This window comes from Girardinichthys multiradiatus, chromosome 3 (assembly GCF_021462225.1).
Source record: "Girardinichthys multiradiatus isolate DD_20200921_A chromosome 3, DD_fGirMul_XY1, whole genome shotgun sequence".
Lineage (NCBI taxonomy): Eukaryota > Metazoa > Chordata > Actinopteri > Cyprinodontiformes > Goodeidae > Girardinichthys > Girardinichthys multiradiatus.
Window position 1 is genome coordinate 552,833 of NC_061796.1, and position 23,002 is coordinate 575,834.

Consider the following 23,002-nt stretch of genomic DNA (forward strand, 5'->3'; position numbering starts at 1 on the left):
TGCCCACTTTGGCCAATAATTACCATATTGATAACATAGTCTCTAGGTGGTATTCTGAAGGAATGTACCAAATCTTATGAAAATCCATTCAGCCATTTTGGCTATATAAATTTCTCTTGACTATAGCACCCCCTAGGCTTGGATCCCTTTGAAAATGAGTATGTACCTTCAGTTTGTTCTTATGCACTACTGGTATGAAAATATTTCTAGATCTTAATCTATTTTCAAGTTGGGCCAAAAAAACTTTTTTTTTTTTGCTTCAAAAAAGTTTTTTTTGTTTTGCTTCGATTTGCCTTGGCCCTAAGGAGTTTACAAAAATAGGTTTCGTGCATATTATGCAACATTGTTGCTAATTAGCATAACTCTATGATTTTTTTTTTCAAAAATCACATGATTTATAATGACTCAAAGAACATCAAGGAATTGAGATTTTTTATCTGCAAGTAGCAGTTTCAGAGATAACCACCAAAATGCATTTTACATTATAACAGCATCATCTAGTGGTTAAACTCTGAATTTTTTTATGTAACTAGGTAGCACAGTTCTGCATACGATCTGTGATTTCCCCGACAAAGTCTTTTAAATTCACTGAGTTCAAAGGTCAAATGTGAGATAGCATATATACCATGCCCACTACTTAATGAAATTAAAAGCACTTCCTCAGGCCAAGGTCTTGAACATGTACCAAGTTGCGTGTCAATCCATCAACGGTTATGCATATATAAACTTTGGTGCCTATAGCGCCCCCTATGATTGAATATGCATCAAACTAAATGTATAGACACAATAACTCATCCTCTATCAGGATCTCTAATTTTGTTTGGAAATGATGAAATATGGTAGAGGTATTGTCATTTAACTTTTGTGCTAGCTTGCGATTAAAGTTTCTCCGCACGTAGCTTTAACAACATTCAAACATTTGAGAATGATTTTATACCATTTTGTCCCGCTAACTCTGTAGATGATATGTACAGAGATTCATCTTGATTGAGCTCTAAATGTAGGAGGAGTTATCAAAAATATTTTGCCTTTGTCATGATGTAGCAAAAAATCTATTGAGGCGGAAGTGGGCGTGGCCAATTACAAAGTGATTGAATCATTCAAGGAACAAGGGGATATAAAGCTTCGGCGTGTGGGACTTACGGTTTGGAAGTTATATGCCCAAACGTGTTGTCATACATAATAGCGCCCGTTAGTTATAAGGGGGTCTGAATTTTTGTTTCTGAGTAGCGGTTGCGGTTCCCTACTAGGCTGCTATGTCAGTTATTTCCCAGCATTTTCTGGTTCTTGCGCCCGACAACTTTTAGTGGAGAATAATAATAATAATAACAAAAATAATAATAATATTGAAAAAACTAAGCAAAAACAATAGAGTTCCCTGCTTCGCTAGGAGCAGGCTAACGGCCATGCTTGCCATGGCCTTCGCTCACTCCCGCGGGCTTTAAACCCTAATAATAATAATGCAAAAACAAAGCAAAAACAATAGGGTTCCGTGGTCCACTGGGAGCAGACGAACGGCCATGCCTTGCATGGTCTATGCTCGCTGCCGCAGGCTTGGAACCCTAATGAAAAAGTATTTTATTGCATTTAATGGCTAATGTGGGAATATTTTTAACCCTAAAAAGTTACCAAAGCTTACCTCCCAAACTCTGATGTATCCATCAGTGCCTCCGGTCATCAGAAGGTTCATGTCAGGACTGAACCTGACAACTTTCTGAAGAGGGTCATGTGGGTTAAGGTCTGACAGCACTTCAGCTAAATTGGTCACTGTTATATGAGCTGTCTCATCCCTTGTATCCGACATGTCACCAGTTGCAGCACGTTTATTAAGGTTACCTTTATCAGGTTTCCCAGATCTCCGTCTGGCATTACTTTGTTCAAAGGTGTTACCTATAGCAGAATAGCAGAAATGACACAATGATACAAATAATGAAATAGGAATTAAACATAAAATTTTCTTTATGGACCTAAATAAACATCAAATGCCAAACAAACCTAAAAAAAAATCATCATCACGGTCTACTTTGTCATTTAAAAATTCTAAAACTACTTTTGTGACAAATCAATGGTATAAAACGATTAATTTGCAAAGTAACCTCTGCCATTACTAAAGCTGCTGTTGCCAAGCCTCGCTGCACACAACCCTGCCCCTTTAACAAATCCTAGGGAAACCTGAAAAGACCATCTCCAGAGTAGGACCCTTTACCCGTGAAAGTAAAGCCCCGGGAAAGTAAAATTACCAGGGCAAATTTGTATCGAAACCTGGCCTTTCTAGATCGTGACCTGAGCTATCTAAAGCGTTGGATGAGGATCAACTCCTCCAAGTCCAACCCCATGGTTCTCGATTGGAAAAGGGTGGCTTGCCCTCTTCAGGTTGGATAGGAGCTCCTGCCTCAAGTGGAGGAGTTCAAGTATCTCAGGGTTTTGCTCACAAGTGACGAGAAAATTGAGTGGGAGATCAACAGATGGATCGGTGCTGCCACCGCATTAATGTGGACGTTGTGTCGGTCCTTTGTGGAGAAGAGAGAGCTGAGTTGATGAGCGAAGCTCTCCATTTACCAGTCGGTCTACGTTCCTAGCCTCACCAACGGGCGTGAACCGGATACAAGCGGCTGAAATGAGCTTCCTCCGCAGGGTGGCTGGGCACTCCCTTAGAAATAGGGTGAGGAGCTCAGCCATCCAGGAGCTCAGAGCAGAGCCGCTGCTTCTCCACATTGAGAAGAGTTGAGGTGGCTCTGGCATCTGTTTCGGATGCCTCCAGGGCATCTCCCTCCTGGAACACCTCGCCCAGGAGGTGTTCCAGGCACTTCCCACCGGGAGAAGGCCCAGGAGACGGCCCAGGACACGCTGGAGGGACTACAGCATGTCTCTCGACTGGCCTGGAAATGCCTTGGACTCCCCCTAGAGGAGCTGGAGGAGGTGTCTGGGGAGAGGGAAGTCTGGGCTTCTCTACTAACACTTGAAAAATACTACCCCCAAGCCAGGCTTTGACAGAGGATTATAAAATCTGGTACACATATGTAACTTCTCAGGATCCTCAAACAGTCTGCGAATTTGGATCAAAGCCACCACTATCTCTTGTCAACACATGCTGTATGAGCGAACTCCTCCTACAGCTTTTGACTTACAGACTACAAAATTACTTAGTATACTCTCAAGGCATTGGGGATCAAAATTTATCAAAAGCTTTTTTTCCTGCAAGCAAGTGTGTTGGGATGGCACCGTGGCAAAACTCAGTATCTTGCCAGTTGCATACGGTTGGCTGTAAATCACACATGCATAATCCAATTTTCACCAAACTGGATGTGAAAGATTTTTTTCAACCTACAAACAGCTCAATAGGAAGGGTTTTGTTGCACCAAAGGATGTGACCAAGCCTCAATATCTGACTTCTCGCATTAAAAGATGATGACATCTACAAACAAGGTCACGGTGGCACCAAACTTTCTGTGTCTCATCACAGAGTAGCTCTAAGCACATTCACAGGTACATTTTGCTTATCACTTTAACCCTGTCCACTTAGAACAGTCAAATTTCAATGTCTCGCCATTCATACGGTTGGCTCTAAATTTTAGATGCATCATCCTATGTGCTCTGAATTGGATATGAATGATCTTTGTCAACCTACAAACAGCTCAATAAGATAAGGCTGCAACAAATCATGTGGGTGTGGCCAACCCTCAACCTCTGACTTCTTGCCATTAAAAGACTAATGTGGCATATTTTTGTAGTGTATTTCAGTAAAGTCGTGCAGCGGGCTTACTGGGAGTGTAGAGGCAGCGACTTATTACCCATTACCCAGTCGCAATCCAAGCTGGAGCCGCACTGAGCTAGCAGAGCTGCCAACGCTGTTTGGAGCTTTAAGTATTTACTAATAATATTATATTTACTTTAACCTATTTGGATTAATTTCAGAATACATTCCATGACCATTACATTTGTATATATGTTTGCATTTTCTGTGGATGGATCAATGTTCTTAACGAAAACAGGAATCCTGATCCTATTTTTGCAATACAGAATTAATTAAATTAAACATGAATTTTGTTAACATGCTGCTCTCTTTAAAACTATTGACAATTTACAAACTCTTAAAACAAATCCATCCTCTTGTAGTGTTGATCTTTAAAAAAAGATCAACACTACAAGTTATACAAAAGATGGGTTGTTCCAATTAGAGGGAGGTGGAACAAAGAACGATGTACAGTCCAGTACAGCAAGACACAAAAAAAGAAATACTTAGACTATCTTCATAAATTATTTATTTTATTTTATTTATTTAATTATTTATTTGTTATAAATGAAGTTCAGTATAGACCCTAACTAGTTAGAGAAAGAATGATTCACAACTACAAAGTTAAACACATATAAAAAGATGAAGGATCTGAAACATAATGGGCAGAGAGGATGTCGAGTTTTTTATCTATGCTCTTTGCTACTTCTGCATGTTGTTTCACAGACTGGTTGTTTGTTCTTTCTGAAGCGTCCTAAATAAAGTATTTTAAAGATGGCTTCCTACAGTAGCTTTTGATTTGACAAATGGCTAAAGAGCAATTCCACCTCATTTTTCACTACCTTGAACATTTTTTAATCTGCTCTAGTTTAAACAGATAAAATAATTAACAATGCAAGAAAAGCACTGAAGTCACCCTTTATTGAACTACAGCACATTAGAAATGCTCAAGGTAGTAAATAATTAGGTGGAAATGCTCTTTAGCTATTTGCGAAATCACAAGCTACAATAGGAAACCAACTTTAGCTACGCTATAAAAAGATCTTTGAAAATGAGTACACCCTCTCTCCCTGTTATGACTGAAACATGTGCACTAACACTGTGTGTTTAAACTGTTCCTTAAAGTTCTTTGTCTTAGTTTTTAATTAACTATATTTAAGTTTGGGTTAAGATATGTCAGGTTTAATTAACCAACACTAAAAACTGTTGGAGGCCAACTCTGCATCAAATAATTAAAAAAGTAAAGTAAGAGAGAAAATTCTGGATCAAAATCACAGGTTTAAATGTTAATCACAGTTCCGACTCCAAATGGAAATGAGAATATGTAAATAATTTTGCTAAGGAAAAACAAAAAAATAATTTTCAAAACAACTGATAATCTTATGCTAATTGTAGTAAACCTTACCATCTTTATGAACAGCCTTTTTTTCTTTCTGCAAGCAGAGTTTAAAAGTCACGAGACTACATGTCCCGTCCTGCCCAGCAGCAATAACACCATCACCCACAGCCATGTTCATAGTGGCACGTTTGTCCGTATCATGAGAGTGCAGAAGACTGATGCTGTACTGATTTTTTCCAACCATCTGCAGATCCAGGAAATGCTGAAAGACAAAAGTTTGCTACTGATAAAAGTAGATTATCAGTCTCCCTATTTCTGTCAATAAGTTTTCATGAAAATGTCACCAAAATATTGGAAATTAATAATTATTGTTCAGAATTCACATATTTATTATTAGAAGTACAAGCTCTGATACATAGGAGTAAATTGTACAGATAGAATTGACTAAATTTACATTGTAGTTTTCTGACCTGGTCAGCCACTCAAAGCACTTCCCACACAATCAACACATTTACACACAGATTAATGTCAATATATTAGGGTAGAATGGGGATAGCTGTAACGTACCGGGTCACTTGTAACACTTCCAATTTCTTAAATAAGGATTAAGTTACAAATTATTTGATTTGTTGTTCACATGCCCAATATAGTTCTTAAATCACTTGAAAAAAATTAAGTTGCACGTAATGGCAAACATGGGCAATTTAAGAAGAAAAAATTATTTGTAGACAAAAAGAACGTTTTTGCTTTATTTCATTTTCAAATAGCACTACCAGCTATGTAGTTAAACTTCTGACACCTAAATCGCATTTTTTTGTATGTCTATGGGGATGTATTCTATGCATGTCTTTGATGCTAATGTTTTAGCTGTTAGCTGTAATGTAAGCTGTTATGTAAGCTAGTCTGGGTCAGTTGTAAGTCTCAGGGAGTTGTAGCAGCCATTGAAATTTTACAACTTAGCCCACGATTACTTTAACTTGTGTTTTTAGATTTCCTTTGAATTGCAATGAAACTGTGATGCTCACATTTCTCACTGGGGTCAAAAGCTCCGACCCCTTGACATGAGTGTTTATGGCCCACTCAAAACATTTATCAGCATTTAGATTGTAAAAGAGGGGTTTTAGTAATAATTTTCTCCCCAACTCTCAAAATTAAAAAGGCTGAATTTAAAGAAAATTAAAGCTGCAAGCAGCATTGAAGGTCCTCCCACCTCAGCGCAACTCGGCCTGTGCAGCGACCGCGAGAACCTGGCATCGCTGGCGGCACACCACCAACGAGGCCGTCGTTCAATTCCAAATATCACCTCTAGGTGGCGCTATGAGCATCATGTCATGATCTTCACTCATGCAGAATTCTGGTCTGGCGAGAAGCATTCAAAATTTGGGGGAAATCCGACGTTCCAGATGGAAGCTTCAATGTAATCCAATATAGCTTTTTAGGGGCTGACAAAGATCAAACATATTTATTTTGGAGTGAATGCACGTGTAATTTAGGGCCAAACGTATGGCCGTTTCGTGACATCCGAATTCGCTACGCCATCATAGCCACACCCTCCAGCTAAAGCAGTAAGTACTGGCAACTGTGTTAGACCATCATGTTATTTGTTACTTGGGACAGTTTCACATTGATTAGGTGAAGAACATCAAAAATTGACTCTCCAAAGGAATACATGACACCCGTTGTTCTCAGGGAGCGGGGCTTTGATGATGTCAGCATCTGATCAGTGAATATTGTTCAGAACCAGAGGCAGATCAATCTTAGAAGGTTTCAGGTTTCTGTGAATTTCCTTGTAGGAGCTACAGGTCCTTCTCAAAATATTAGCATATTGTGATAAAGTTCATTATTTTCCATAATGTAATGATGAAAATTTAACATTTATATATTTTAGATTCATTGCACACTAACTGAAACATTTTAGGTCTTTTATTGTCTTAATACAGATGATTGTGGCATACAGCTCATGAAAACCCAAAATTCCTATCTCACAAAATTAGCATATTTCATCCGACCAATAAAAGAAAAGTGTTTTTAATACAAAAAACATCAACCTTCAAATAATCATGTACAGTTATGCACTCAATACTTGGTCGGGAATCCTTTGGCAGAAATGACTGCTTCAATGCGGCGTGGCATGGAGGCAATCAGCCTGTGGCACTGCTGAGTTCTTATGGAGGCCCAGGATGTTTCGATAGCGGCCTTTAGCTCATCCAGAGTGTTGGGTCTTGAGTCTGTCAACGTTCTCTTCACAATATCCCACAGATTCTCTATGGGGTTCAGGTCAGGAGAGTTGGCAAGCCCTTGATAAAACACAGTGGACCAACACCAGCAGCTGACACGGCACCCCAGACCATCACTGACTGTGGGTACTTGACACTGGACTTCTGGCATTTTGGCATTTCCTTCTCCCCAGTCTTCCTCCAGACTCTGGCACCTTGATTTCCGAATGACATGCAGAATTTGCTTTCATCCGAAAAAAGTACTTTGGACCACTGAGCAACAGTCCAGTGCTGCTTCTCTGTAGCCCAGGTCAGGCGCTTCTGCCGCTGTTTCTGGTTCAAAAGTGGCTTGACCTGGGGAATGCGGCACCTGTAGCCCATTTCCTGCACACGCCTGTGCACGGTGGCTCTGGATGTTTCTACTCCAGACTCAGTCCACTGCTTCCGCAGGTCCCCCAAGGTCTGGAATCGACCCTTCTCCACAATCTTCCTCAGGGTCCGGTCACCTCTTCTCGTTGTGCAACGTTTTCTGCCACACTTTTTCCTTCCCACAGACTTCCCACTGAGGTGCCTTGATACAGCACTCTGGGAACAACCTATTCGTTCAGAAATTTTTTTCTGTGTCTTACCCTCTTGCTTGAGGGTGTCAATAGTGGCCTTCTGGACAGCAGTCAGGTCGGCAGTCTTACCCATGATTGGGGTTTTGAGTGATGAACCAGGCTGGGAGTTTTAAAGGCCTCAGGAATCTTTTGCAGGTGTTTAGAGTTAACTCGTTGATTCAGATGATTAGGTTCATAGCTCGTTTAGAGACCCTTTTAATGATATGCTAATTTTGTGAGATAGGAATTTTGGGTTTTCATGAGCTGTATGCCAAAATCATTCGTATTAAGACAATAAAAGACCTGAAATATTTCAGTTAGTGTGCAATGAATCTAAAATATATGAATGTTAAATTTTCATCATGACATCATGGAAAATAATGAACTTTATCACAATATGCTAATTCTTTGAGAAGGACCTGTATATCAACTTCGTCTTTTATGGTGAGAAGTCATATTTTGAGGCGTGGCCACGCCCACACGCCTTCATGTATCAAAAGCTTTTGATAACTTTTGATCCCCAGTGCCTTAAGAGTATACTGAGTGATTTTAAAGTCTCTAAGTCAAAAGCTGTAGAAGGAGTTCGCTCAGATATGCGGGCTAGAAAGGGCAAAACTGGGGTCAAAATGGCAACTTCAATCCAAAATGGCCAACTTCCTGTGGGGTTTGGACCAATGTTCCAAGAGACTTTTTTGTAGGTCCTGAGAAGTTATATATGTGTACAAAATTTCAGACTCCTTAGTCAAAGCATGACTTGGGGCTGATTTTTAAAATCTTCTAGGGGGTGCAATGCCGCCACGGCCACACCCTCTAGCCAAACCTGTCAGTACTGGAGACCAAGTTAGACTGTTGTGTTATCTGTCATTGGAGACAGTTTCATGTTGATTAGGTGAAAGAGATCAAATATGGGCCACACTAAGTGAAACATTACACTTCTTGTTCTCAGGGGGCAGGACTTCAATGATGTCAGCAGTTGACCATTGAATATTGTTCCAGTCATCATATGGATAAATCCCAGAAGGTTTCATGTCTCTGTGACTTTCCTTGTAGAAACTTGTTATGGAAATTTTAGTGCCTTGTTTGATTTGCTCCTTGATACTCAACAGGAACTGACATAAGTATTAGAACCCCTCTGTGTTGTTCCATTCTTCTTTGCTTAGTCTTAGAGTAATTGTTTCTCAGCCTTCTGCTTGTAGCTGTGAGAGATAATATGTATGCCACACTGTTAAGATTATGTCTAGGACAACAGGTCTCATGAGAGTCACCTTGAAAACTGTTGTAGCTTATAGGAGAACTTTTACTTTGTTTGGTCAGAATGATTTGGCAGCACTACTGAGCACATCTCCAATGCTGTAAAATCCTTCTCTCTTGCAAGATTAAAATAAAGATGATTCTGAGTGACATACATCAGTCTCTGGATGCAAATTTTTCTACAACAATTTGGCGTCGCGAACAGGATTCCTTGACAAATTTACTCTGGGGACATTGATGAAGAAGTGCCAGGCGCCAGCCTTGGAAGAGATTCCTTGCCTTTACCCCGCTTAGTGTTACAGGGACAGAGGACTTCTGCGTCAAGGTTCCTGGGAGACTCAGCACTGGAATCCAGAAAGAACCAGATTTCTTCCCAGAGATGGTGAGATCTTGAAACAGCACAATTTAATAATTATTATCATTAGGTTATATTAGAAATACAAAAACAAATTAAAACAAGGGCCTATAAATTAAATTGCAAAAATAGTGAAAATAATAATAGGCTTAATAATAATAAGGACTTGTTAAATTTTAACTAAAAGTTTAAAAGTAACCGTTTTCTACTGGGGACAAAGGGGATCTGGGATTTTTCCCTCCTTGGAACAGGAGCGAGGTGTACGAACCTCGCTGGCGCGGTTGACGCCACGCTGCGCGCGGGTGAACAGTAAATCACCAATAGAGACCCCTCCCTGTACGGTTGAGCGAGGGTCCCCTAATGAGTAAGTTAGGGGGAAGGCGATTAGGGTGCCATAAAGCTCTAAACGCTTGCGGAGACGTCTGCAGGTTTTAAAGGAATATTCCCCCATTTACCAGGAAGTAAAGGGTGTGGCAAGGCTGTCAGTATGGGACAGCGGTTCAGTTCTAAGGGATCACCTCCTCCTCCCCAGGGAGAAACATTTGATTTTATGGTAAAAAAAAATATGGTCCACAAAGCACTGAGTGCATAAACAAATGGGTTAAAGAATTTAACTTTCCTGCAGGGGGTTCATACAATCTTACAGTTTTACAAAGGATTGAAGAAGCTATAAAAGAAAAGGAGGAAAAATTAGAGGGACAAAAAAAGAAATAGATCAAAAAGATTACCAGGCTATGAAAAAAGATAAAGCATGCTTAAAATGTTGGAAAGATGAAGCTGAGCGACGCCAAAATAAAAAAACCTCTAATATGATGCCAGGGAATCAGGATGACAGTAAAGACATGGGTGGGCGACAAAATAAAAGCTGTCTCTGTACCTGTTCTTACCAGCTTTGGTCCTAATACTGATGCAAAAATACACAAAATAACCACACCCCCTTATAATCCAGCTTTAAAGTCTGGCACTTCTGTTAATTCTTCTCTTATTTCTCACTCTCTACAACCCGTTCTACGAGCTTTGACGACTCTGGCGGCTGTGGTGGACCACGATCTGGACTCATATGTTTACCGACCCATCAGAAACGAACAGCAGCCTGACAGCTCCTCCTCTGCAGCCTCGGAGCAACAGCAGTCACTGAAGGTGGAAGACAGCTCTAACACCACATCTGCACAGCTCCTCAGATCCTTCTGATTCACTGCCAAGTCTGAGCTCCAGCCCTCCGTCTTCTCATACCAGACAGAAGGGACAGGCTCAGGGACACACTCTCACTGCACCCATGGTGGAAGTATTGGGTCCAAATGGACCTAACTTGGTTTTCCAGTCATGCACTTCTCATGACATCGAGGAGTGCGCAAAACTTCTCCCTGACCTATCTCAGGTGAAGTTTTTTCCACCAGCTTCTCTGATTTTTGCAAGGAATATCGTCCTACTGGTGCTGAAATACGCAGAATCCTGGCACGTAAAATAACTGCGTCTGACATTGCAAAAAGCCATAACAAGCTCCCTGTTCCAAACCTACGTCTGATGAGGATTGGGATCATGTTTCAAATATGGAATACAGGAATGCCGTTGATCACCTGGCGGTTGCCATAAAGGAAGAGTTCCCCCGAAAGATCAATATGACTAACATCTATGCCTGCAAGAAGAAAGGTGATGAAGACACTAACGATTTCATCACCAGAGTGATCGAAGCAGTGACCAAGTACAGTGGGATAGAAATGCCCACAGAAGTGGGTACAGAAGCAGGGGTCTGGGAAACCCTTGTTTGTGATGCGGTCATTAAAGGAATGCTTCCGCTTTTAGCACAACATCTTAAGGGGGCATATGTGGGCTGGGCGGATCATCCTCGTCTTGCCAATGTTCGCAGACATGCCAAACATGTTCAACTCATGTTTGAAGAACGGTAGCGGAGTAAAAAAGAAGCATCTGATAAAGAACTGCATCTAGCCACGATTACGATGTATTAAAATGTTGGAAGGAATAGGGAGGGAGGATATCGACAAAAGCGAGGCCCACAGAGAGGTCCGGGAAGACGTTTTTGTGATCCAGACGCCTGTTTCAAGTGTGGCAGAAAGGGACATTGGAGGGATCAATGTCCCTACCCAGCTGAGGCCGCATCTTACCAGGCTGATTGACTAACCGAGGCAGAGGAGGGCAAGCGCAACCCACCACAGTGTCAGCCGTCTCGTCAAAGCGGTACCACACCACACCTCTTTAACACACATCCAACAGCTCCACACTCTTTTCCTAGCAATCCTATTTCTCAGTTAGACACACACACACATACAAATATGCATACAGATGCTCAATCCACTTTTCCTTCTCTTCCTATTTCACCCAATGAAAAGCTGCTTTGCAATGACTGTTATGACTTGACTAAAGTGCAACATGCTATTGCTGTTTTGGAAAAGAAATGTGAGAGAAAATATATACCAACTTATGCTCATTTTACTTCAGAGACATATAAAGCTTTCCCAATGTTTGATCTTATAGTCTCAGGAAAGAAAATATCATTTATGGTAGACTCAGGAGCAACTTCTTCTGTTGTTAAGGCAGAGGAATTTTCAACACCCCCAAAACTCAGTGGAAATCATGTTTTTTCTATGTCAGCATCAGGGCAGACGACAAGGGAACATGTTACAAAGCCCATCGTATGTGTAACACCTGAGGGGTTTACTTTCAAACATTGTTTCCTCTTATCATCATTGTGTCCTGTAAATTTGATGGGTAGAGATTTGATGTGCAAGCTAGGGATCATTCTAATGTCCACCCCAGAGGGGATAAGGGTCTCTACTCAGGCTAACACAATGTTCACTGCAGTACAGTTCAGTCCACAAGCATTAAACTATGCTTATGAGTGGAAAGTGCAAAATTCATTGTGTTCACAGCAGTTTCTGAAGGAGGTTAGATCAGTTGTTAATCCCTCCTGTGATTTTATGCAAGCTGTTGATTTAAACTGTATTGCTCATATGTCGTTGGGTTCTGACAAAGAATATGAGAAAGCTCGGTTTCGCATTTCTTGTGAAAAACTAACCACGTCTCTGCTGTATTGGAATGCTAATACTTTTGCGCTTGCTGTTTGTCTGAACTCACACCAGCTGCAGCTTTTCAAAACAAGAGACGCTGTCCCACACATCGCAAAATCTGTAACACGAAAGTGGACACATAAACTATTTTGTGTTGCAGTGTGAAAAAGTATCTGATTGGACTGTGGTACCAACAAATTCTAATCTTATGTTTTCTAAGAGACTTTCTGCATTTAAAAGACCTTTTCTTAGCACACCGCACTGCCAAAGAACTGTTCAGTTGATCCCAGAAAATGATCTGTTTTCCCAAAATGGCTCATTTGTTGAAATTGATGCCACTTCACATCCATTGTTGGTCCAGGTGCCTCCTGGCCTGTGGGCGAAAAGTAAATATAATATGTGACTCATAAAAGGTTGTGAACCTGTTGTTGTGACTCCACAGTCAAACTACAGACCATGTGTGAAACAATACCCACTCAAACCAGAAGCCATTGCAGGAATCAAACCTGTTTTTTAATTGCTTCTGAAAGAAGGTATTATTGTTCCTTGTGAAAGCTCTCCTGTAAGAACTCCTCTTTTTCCTGTTAAAAAGATCAGGAGTAAAGGAGAACCTGTTGAATGGAGGTTTGTGCAAGATTTACAAGCTGTAAATGCTTCAGTACAAGCCAGAGCTCCTACAGTTCCAAACCCACACACTATTTTGTCACAAGTTCCTCCAAATGAAAAGTTTTTTTCTGTTGTTGATCTTTCAAATGCGTTTTTTAGTGTACCTGTTGATAAGCAGAGCCAATTTTGGTTTGCTTTTGAGTTTGAAGGAAAACTTTATACTTTCACTCGTCTGTGTCAAGGTTATTGTGAAAGTGCGAATATATATACAGTGCCTTGCGAAAGTATTCGGCCCCTTTGAACTTTTTAACCTCTTGCCACATTTCAGGCTTCAAACATAAAGATATAAAATTCAATTTTTTGTGAAGAATCAACAAGTGGGACACAATTGTGAAGTGGAATGAAATGTATTGGATGTGTCAAACTTCTTTAACAAATAAAAAACTGAAAAGTGGGGCTTGCAATATTATTTGGCCCCTTTGCCTTAATACTTTGTAGCACCACCCTTTGCTGCAATTACAGCTGCAAGTCGCTTGGGGGATGTCTCTATCAGTTTTGCACATCGAGAGACTGAAATTCTTGCCCATTCTTCCTTGCAAAACAGCTCGAGCTCAGTGAGGTTGGATGGAGAGTGTTCGTGAACAGCAGTCTTCAGCTCTTTTCACAGATTCTTGTTTGGATTCAGGTCTGGACTTTGACTTGGCCATTCTGTCTAAGCAGGCCAGGACAAACTGACCAATGAGATCAATGCAGTGAAGAGAAGCTACAGTGAGAAGCTAAAGAAAACCTTCTCACATGAAGACGCTTCTGCTGTTCGGAATGCTTTGAAAAACCTGACTGCCTACAGGAGCCATTCCCGAAACCCTGAGCAGAATCCTCACCTGGCAAATCAGTTGAATACCTTCTATTGCAGGTATGAAAAGCAGCAGTTCACACCTCAACCCAGCTCCTCCACATACCATTCAGACACAAATTCTTGTCGTACACCAACCACCCCCCTACCCTTAGACCCCCTGCTTGCACTAAGATTCTCAGAGGAAGATGTAAAAAGGCTCATTCGGCGCCTGAAAACAAGTAAGGTCTCAGGACTTGATAATGTCTCCCCATCATGCCTGAGAGCCTGTGCCGACCAACTGGCACCGATCTTCACTGAGATCTTCAACAATTCACTGGAGTATTCGGCCCCCTTGAACTGGTCAACCTCTTGCCACATTTCAGGCTTCAAACATAAAGATATAAAATTCGAATTTTTTGTGAAGAATCAACAACAAGTGGGACACAATCGTGAAGTGGAATGAAATTTATTGGATGTGTCAAACTTGTTTAACAAATAAAAAACTGAAAACTGGGGCGTGCAATATTATTCGGCCCCCTTGCGTTAATACTTTGTAGCGCCACCCTTTGCTGCAATTGCAGCTGCAAGTCCCTTGGGGGTATGTCTCTATCAGTTTTGCACATTGAGAGACTGGAATTCTTGCCCATTCTTCCTTGCAAAACAGCTCGAGCTCAGTGAGGTTGGATGGAGAGCGTACGTGAACAGCAGTCTTCAGCTCTTTCTAGGATTCAGGTCTGGACTTTGACTTGGCCATTTCAACACCTGGATATGTTTATTTGTGAACCATTCCATTGTAGATTTGGCTTTATGTTTTGTATCATTGTCTTGTTGGAAGATAAATCTTCGTCCCAGTCTCAGGTCTCTTACAGACTCAAACAGGTTTTCTTCCAGAATGGTCCTGTATTTGGCCCCATCCATGTTCCCATATATTTTGACCATCTTCCCTGTCCCTGCTGACGAAAAGCAGGCCCAAACCATGATGCTGCCACCACCATGTTTGACAGTGGTGATGGTGTGTTCAGGGTGATGAGCTGTGTTGCTTTTACGCCAAACATTTCGTTTTGCGTTCGTATTGTGGTCAGTTCAATTTTGGTTTTATCAGACCAGAGCACCTTCTTCCACATGTTTGGTGTGTCTCCCAGGTGGCTTGTGGCAAACTTTAAACTAGACTTTTTATGGATATTGTTGAGAATTAAAATCATGTAATTTCATGCTATTAGTTTAGTTTGAATGTGAGAACATGGAACTGAAATTTAACATGAGTGAGCCTTGGGGAGAGAGTACAGCAGGGGTCAGGGTGAAACAGGGGTTAGAAGGGTCTCGGCAGCTGCAAGCCGTAAAAGCTGGCTGTAGGGACAATAAAGCAATAAATGTCAACTTTTGGCCGTGGTATAGATGCCACAAGGGAGCTTGGCTGATTTACAACACCTGATGGAAGGCACAGTCAGTAAGCTTTGAAGTCCACAGTATAAAGATGTACCTGGAACTTGAAATGACAGAGACATCTGGGTAAAGACAGCCATGCTTTGCTGAAAATCCATCTCTCTCCGTAAGGGCCCTTATGTAAATTCTCTCTTCTTTATGTAATTTTCTTTCATTGCGTTATTTTGTATATTCATTTTGCATTAGAAATCATTGGATTTATCTTCCAAATTAAACTTGCGTTAATCTTAATTTCCTGCTCTTCATCTGTTCTTTCTCACGACATCAGGACTGGGAGAGGTTGAGGCCGCAAGAATATCAGTGATAGCATTATTTTACCTCAACAATATCTTTGAGAAATGGCTTTCTTCTTGCCACTCTTCCATAAAGGCCAGATTTGTGCAGTGTACGACTGATTGCTGTCCTATGGACAGACTCTCCCACCTCAGCTGTACATCTCTGCAGTTCATCCAGAGTGATCATGGGCCTTTTGGCTGCATCTCTGATCAGTCTTCTCCTTGTTCGAGATGAAAGTTTAGAGGGACGGCCGGGTCTTGGTAGATTTGCAGTGGTCTGATACTCCTTCCATTTCAATATGATTGCTTGTACAATGCTCCTTGGGATGTTTAAAACTCGGGAAATCTTTTTGTATCCAAATCCGGCTTTAAACTTCTCCACAACAGTATCTCGGACCTGCCTGGTGTGTTCCTTGGTCTTCATGATGCTCTCTGCACTTTGAACAGAACCTTGTGACTATCACAGAGCAGGTGCATTTATACGGAGACTTGATCACACACAGGTGGATTCTATTTATTATCGTCAGTCATTTGGGACAACATTGGATCATTCAGAGATCCTCCCTGAACGTCTGGAGTGAGTTTGCTGCACTGAAAGTAAAGGGGCCGAATAATATTGCACGCCCCACTTTTCAGTTTTTTATTTGTTAAAAATGTTCGACACATCCAATAAATTTTATTCCACTTCACGATTGTGTCCCACTTGTTGATTCTTCACAAAAAAGTCTAATTTTATATCTTTATGTTTGAAGCCTGAAATGTGACAAAAGGTTGAAAAGTTCAAGGGGGCCGAATACTTTCGCAAGGCACTGTAATGCTGCATTGAAAGCTAGTCTTGAGTCATAGTTGACCTCAGGCTCTGTTTTATTGCAGTATGTTGATGATCTTCTGCTTTGTTGTTCTTTTAAGGAGCAATGTGAGAAGGACACTGTCACACTGTTGAAACATTTGCATTCAGAGGGCACAAGGACTCTCTTTCTAAACTTCAGCTTGTCCAGCAACAAGTAACCTTTTTAGGTCATGTTATTTCTGCTGAAGGTAAAACTCTTTTCTCAAAGCGTGTGAATGCAGTGCAAAACATTCCAAAACCTGTTACAAAAAAACAGTTGATGTCATTTTTGGGCATGACTTCCTATTGCAGGAATTTTATTTATAATTATTCCTGTATGGAAGCCCCGTTGGGTGCTCTCATGCATGGTAAAGGTCTTCAATCTCAGGACAATATTGTTTGGACACCTGAAGCAGAAGCAGCTTTCATACAACTTAAGCTGGCTTTACAGAAGGATCCTACTTTAGGATTACCAAATCCTAACAAACCTTTTTTGAGGTTGTTGATGAAAAACATGGGTGCATGACATTAGTTCTCCTCCAAGATCATGGAGGTACACGGCGAGCCGTTGCTTATTTTTCTGGAAAATTGGACCCTGTGGCTATAGGACTCCCTAACTGCCTTCGTGCTGTGGCAGCTGCAGAAAAAGCTGTGTTGGCTTCTAGAGACATTGTTGGATTTGCAGACCTCACAGTTTTGGTTCCACACTCTGTTGCTCTTATTCTGCTTGAACAAAAAACATCACACCTTTCTGCTGCTCGCTGGCTGAGATACACATTGATTCTTTTGGACATGCCAAATATAACTGTTAAAAGGTGTACTGTGCTCAATCCAGCAACATTTCTCCCCACGCCAGAAGATGGGGAACCTCATAACTGTGTTTCAGTGTTGGAGGAAGTTTGCACACCCCGGCATGACCTTTCTGAGATACCTCTGAAGAATCCAGAGATGATTTTATTTGTTGATGGTTCGGCTACTCGAAACCCTGATACTGGTTGGAATCAGGTGGGTTTTGCAGTGTGTTCTTCCCATGAAACTCTTGTTTCATGCTCACTGCCAAAACACTTTTCTGCCCAGGCTGCTGAGCTTGTGGCCCTGACTGAAACTTGCAGATTAGCTGAAAATCAAACTGTAAACATTTACACAGACTCGAGATACGGATTTGGTATAGTCCATGATTTCGGGGCATTGTGGAAACACAGAAAGTTTCTTAAAAGCGATGGAAAACCCATTTTTAACCATGTTCAGGTTTCTAACCTGCGCGGAGCAATTCTTTTACCAAAAGCTATCTCTGTGTGTAAATGCGCAGCACACACATCTTCGACAGATGTTGTTTCACAAGGGAACAGCAGAGCGGATTTAGCAGCGAAACTAGCGGCTTCTTCTGCACCTCTTTTTACTGCTTTGTACACACACAAGGATACCCCTCCCTCTCCACCCCTGTATGACTTGAAAGCATTACAGAGCTTTGCTTCTGTGGGAGAGAGGTGCGTGTGGGCTTCAGCAGGAGCAAAATGCACTGATGGTGTTTGGATGGGCCCGACCGATAAACCATGTCTTCCCGAACACTTCTTTCCACATTATGCAAAGCTCACACATGGTTTGGATCATTGTTCAAAAGAGGGAATGATAGCTGCTTTAACATCTCAGTGGTTCACAAAAGGTTTCTGTATTTATGCTCATAAGTTCTGTCAATCTTGTATGATCTGTGCAGCATACAATGCAGGCAAATCACCACAGATGACTCAAGCTGCACATCCACAGCCAGATAGGCCATTTGAACATCTTATGATGGACTTCATTGAACTCACTCCATTTGAAGGGAAAATGTATGTGTTGGTTGTTGTTGACATGTTTAGCAAATTGATTCAAACGTTTCCAAGCAAAAGCGCAGACAGCCACACAGTCACCAAAGCCCTTTTAACAGAAATAATTCCCCGATGGGGCATTTCTTCAAAGATTTCTAGCGACAATGGCACTCATTTTGTGAATGCAGCAATGAAGGAGGTGAGTACGTTCCTGGGGTTTGACCTATGCATACCATCCACAGAGTGGTGGCGCAGTGGAACGTGAAAATGGGACTTTGAAATTAAAATTAGCCAAGTGTTGTGAAGAAACTGGCTTACCTTGGACAAAGGCCCTGCCTATTGTACTCACTTATATGAGAATGAGTCAAAGAGCACGGGTAAACCTCAGTCTTTTTGAGGTGCTGTTTGGCTGACCTCCAAATTTGGGCATGGGAACATTGCCAAGACCATTGCCCTCCACATCTTTGTGTGAAGATAAGATGTTGTCTTACTGTCGAAACCTGTCGACTGTGCTTTCTCAAGTTTCACAGACGGTGAAAGCGACACTACCTGAGACAGCCACATCTCCCCTCCATTCATTGGTGCCAGGTGACTGGGTCCTGGTCAGAGAGTTTAGGAGGAAACACTGGAAGTCCAGGCGCTGGAGAGGACCATTTCAGATCCTGCTGGTCACCCACACGGCTGTGAAGGTGGCAGAGTGAATCACATGGATACACGCATTGCATTGCAAGCAGATTCCAGCTCCTCTGGAATCTCCTGGTCCCCAGGATCCAAATAATCTTTTACCTGGATCATCTACTGCTTAACGTGTGAGGACAGCGGCCCACCACAAGGCTACGAACTGTAAGCTAATCACTGTAGAGTGATTGAAAAGGTGGGTGAAGAACACTGTTCTGACAAGGGCACAATAATCCCTTGGGCAGTGCAACGTTTGTTAAAAGGAGTACTTGGACGAGAAGAGGATGCCTCCTTTCAGCCCCGAATCTTCCAAAATTAAGGATTACAAGAGATGGGGAAAGACTATTGCATATGCGTTACTCTTTGTATTCATCATTGTTATGTTATATTGTCTTTTTTATTTGCATGTGTTTGTTGCTCAAAAGCACATCAGGACAGGCAGAGCAGTCCTGATGGCCATTGTAGAAAGGAACTCATGGCTGGTAACCATACAGGTTCCTGGGAATACCACAGTGGCAGCGAAGATTGACCTCTGTGATGTGGTCCCCTGTGAAGGTCGTGACAGTTATTTTCAGAATGCAGACGTGTACATTTGTGCCCTAGCATTTGGAAAGTGGGGTCTCATCAGTTTGATTAGAGACAAATCTACTCAGCGAACTGACAACACTAGATATAATCCACTGGTAATAACAGTCAGGGGAATGTGGAAGAATCCCTGGCCTACTGTTAAACATGCAGATCTTAATGAACTTGTTTTGATTTTAGGAGCTGATGTTTCTGGAAAAGACCCACAGGGATTGTTTCGAATTCAGTTTGTGGATCAGCCTAAACCTCCTGATGAAATTTTAGATATTTCTGATGTTAGCACTTCTCCAAGCCCAACCACACCTCCTCAAGCACTGGTGACTTACTTACATGTTTCATCACCTGAGGTAATGTTACAAGTTGAAACTGGATTTTCTGATAAAAAACATCTGGTCAGAATGGATTACATTTACTTCAAAAACCAATAACATGACAGAGTGTATTGCCTGTCCATCAGCCACACCACAACTTTTCACTACTCCTGCTTCTTATACAACATAGACCGCCCTGGGTTTGACTGCATGTTAGCTCTACACATGACTTCACCTAAACATTGTTCCACTTTGAGTGACCTTTTCCCACCTGCTAACAATCACACCATCCCTCCGGTTTTCACACCTAGAACAGGAAATTACACATGGCTTACCAGGAGGAATTACAGCTTTGTGGGTCACATGTCTAAGTCTTGGTGTCCAGATACCATAAATGTTACAACCTGGGATAATGCTAGTTCACTCCTCCATGCATGTGCTGACCTCTTCTGGTTTTGTGGTGGAAAGACACTGTTCAATTATTTGCCTTCTTCTTGGTCAGGAACATGTACTTTAGTTAGATTAGCTCTACCAGTGGTTTTGCTTGGACATTTGCCAACTTCTCCATCATCGATTCTCCGTCACAAACGTGCAGTGGATTTTTCTTTCAGACATAACGATCCCACTTATTTCGATGCTATTGGGGTTCCATGTGGTGTTCCGTATGAATATAAGTTAGCCAGTCCTATAGCCAATGGGTTTGAATCAATATTTCTTTGGATTACTCCTAAGAAAAATGTTGATCGCATTAATTATGTTCACTATAATATACAGCGCTTAGTAAACATTACCAGAGATGTAATAGTAGGTGTAACTGACCAATTATCCTCTAGTTCTCTTATGTCTTGGCAAAACAGAATGGCCTTAGACATGTTGTTAGCTGAAAAGGGTGGTATTTTTGCCATGTTTGGTTCTTTATGCTGTACTTTTATTCCAAATAATACAGCCCCTGATGGTTCAGTAGCCAAGGCCCTAGATGAATTGCGCACCCTGGCTCATCACATGACAGAAGACTCTGGTGTAGATTCTTTACCTGATTGGTTTGCTGACACTATTGGTAAATGGAAGGATTTTATTATTACAGGTATGACTTCCTTTGCCATCTTCGCAGGTATTCTCATTTGCTGTGGATGTTGTGCCATTCCCTGTCTGCGCACTCTAATTAACAGATTGATCACTACAGCTCTGTCAAAGGAGGACTCCTCTAGGTCATATCAGAAGCCTCTCCGCACAGGTGTACAGGAACCCATGGATTGCTCTGATGAGTCTGACAGCGACTCTCATGATGATGATGCTTTCTAATAAATTTACCGATATTCAATTTACATCTATTCATATAATCCTCCAAATTCTACTCACATAGATGTGTACCAAACACACACAGGGTAGATGATAACTCATGATTTAATTTTGCTAGTATATTGGTGTACTAATATATTCTACTACATTTTCTTCATAAAATTTTTTTTGAGTGTTTGAATTCTTTATATTATAGGTGTATTCATTTTATCTAATCATTCCTTAAAAGGTTGTTGATCGAAGAGATGTTTTTGTTTCCATCAGAATGACAAATTGTTGCCAACAAAGAGGATAACAGTAATAATAGATTTGTTGTAGTATTTAGCTTTGTGATGTTTCATTATTCATTTTACATTCTTTAGTCAATTTTTATGACTACTTATTTCATATAATCAATTTTTTATTCGTTTTTATTATTCATTTTATTACTAATCAGTTTACATTTTTGAAAATCATTTTCTTGTACTTTCCTTCTTTGTCATTCAGTAAAATTTTCTCAGGTGTTCGATAACATATGAAACTAGTTTCATTATAATCGAAGAGGGTGGATTGTTTTGGAAATGTTAGTGCCTTGCTTGATTTGCTCCTTGATACTCTACAGGAACTGACAAAATTATTAGATCCCCTCTGTGTTGTTCCATTCTTCTCTTATTTAGTCTTAGAATAATGGTTTCTCAGCCTTCTACTTGCAGCTGTGTGAGATAATATGTATGCCACACTGTTTAGATTATGTCTAGGACAACAGGTCTCATGAGAGTCACCTTGAAAACTGTTGTAGCTTATAGGAGAACTTTTACTTTGTTTGGTCAGAATGATTTGGCAGCACTACTGAGCACATCTCCAATGCTGTAAAATCCTTCTCTCTTGCAAGATTAAAATAAAGCTGATTCTGAGTGACATACATCAGTCTCTGGATGCGAATTGTTCTACAACAAACTATAACAGTTTCGTGTTTCATGGCGAGAAGTCAGATTTTGAGGCTTAGGATCAATGCTCCAAGAGACTTTTTTGTAGGTCCTGAGAAGATACATATGTCTACCAAATTTCACAATCCTCGGTCAAAGCATGGCTTGGGGATGATTTTTTAAAGTTTTGTAGGGGGACACTGTGAAGAAATTAGGCCACGCCCACCATGTTATCAGATTTCTTTTGGGGACTGGACAAGGATCAATCACATTGATTTTGGTGCAGATCAGATGATATATGTGGAAATTAGAGCCAAACGTATGACCATGGCGTGACGTCTGACTTCGCCGCGCCGCCATGGCCACGCCCTTTTATGAAAAGTCACTGTGCTTCAAATGAAGTTAGACCCACTAGTTATCTGTCTTCTGACACAGTTTCAAGTTGATTGGGTCAAGAGGGTCAGAGAGGCACCTTTCAAAGTGAAAAAAGTGACTTCCTCTTCTCAGGGGACGTGGCTTTGATGATGTTATCATTTGACCAGATAGGATTATTGGTGACCTGAGACGGATCAATAATACCAGGTTTGGTGTATTTCAGCCAATTTATGTGAAAGTTGTTGCTGTTGGAAATGTGCGGCGAGAATGCTAACTTTGAGGCCTGGTCCCGCCCCTTCAACATGCTCAAAAACTCACAATTTTGATCACTTTTAATCCCCAATGCCTTAACTACATACTGACCAAATATGAAGCCGGTAGCTCAAAATCCCTAGGATGAGTTTGTTAAAGTTCGACATGTATGAAAAGTGAAAAACGTCCAAAAATGACCCTTTGACCCAAAATGGCCGACTTCCTGTTGGTTTTAAGGCATACCCCCAAGAGGCTTTTTTTCATGATTTGGGGAGATCTAGC

At 41.1% G+C, this 23,002-nt stretch overlaps 2 protein-coding genes across 4 annotated transcripts in view; one reads left to right on the forward strand and one right to left on the reverse strand.

The window, feature by feature from the left end:
* preb (prolactin regulatory element binding) overlaps nt 1-23,002 on the reverse strand; it is a 57,423-nt gene that overhangs the window by 9,696 nt on the left and 24,725 nt on the right. For all 3 annotated transcript variants that reach the window (XM_047361316.1, XM_047361315.1, XM_047361314.1), the window contains 2 exons: nt 5,139-5,334; nt 1,640-1,890 (listed from right to left, as the gene is read on the reverse strand). In XM_047361316.1, coding sequence (XP_047217272.1) covers nt 1,640-1,890; nt 5,139-5,334 — 447 coding nt within the window. The remainder of the gene's footprint in view (nt 1-1,639; nt 1,891-5,138; nt 5,335-23,002) is intronic.
* LOC124865841 (syncytin-B-like) lies at nt 9,231-21,866 on the forward strand. The gene is made up of 2 exons (XM_047361317.1): nt 9,231-9,520; nt 18,838-21,866. Exon 2 carries the CDS (start codon nt 20,100-20,102, stop codon nt 21,189-21,191), a length of 1,092 nt encoding a protein of 363 aa, XP_047217273.1. The 5' UTR covers nt 9,231-9,520; nt 18,838-20,099; the 3' UTR covers nt 21,192-21,866.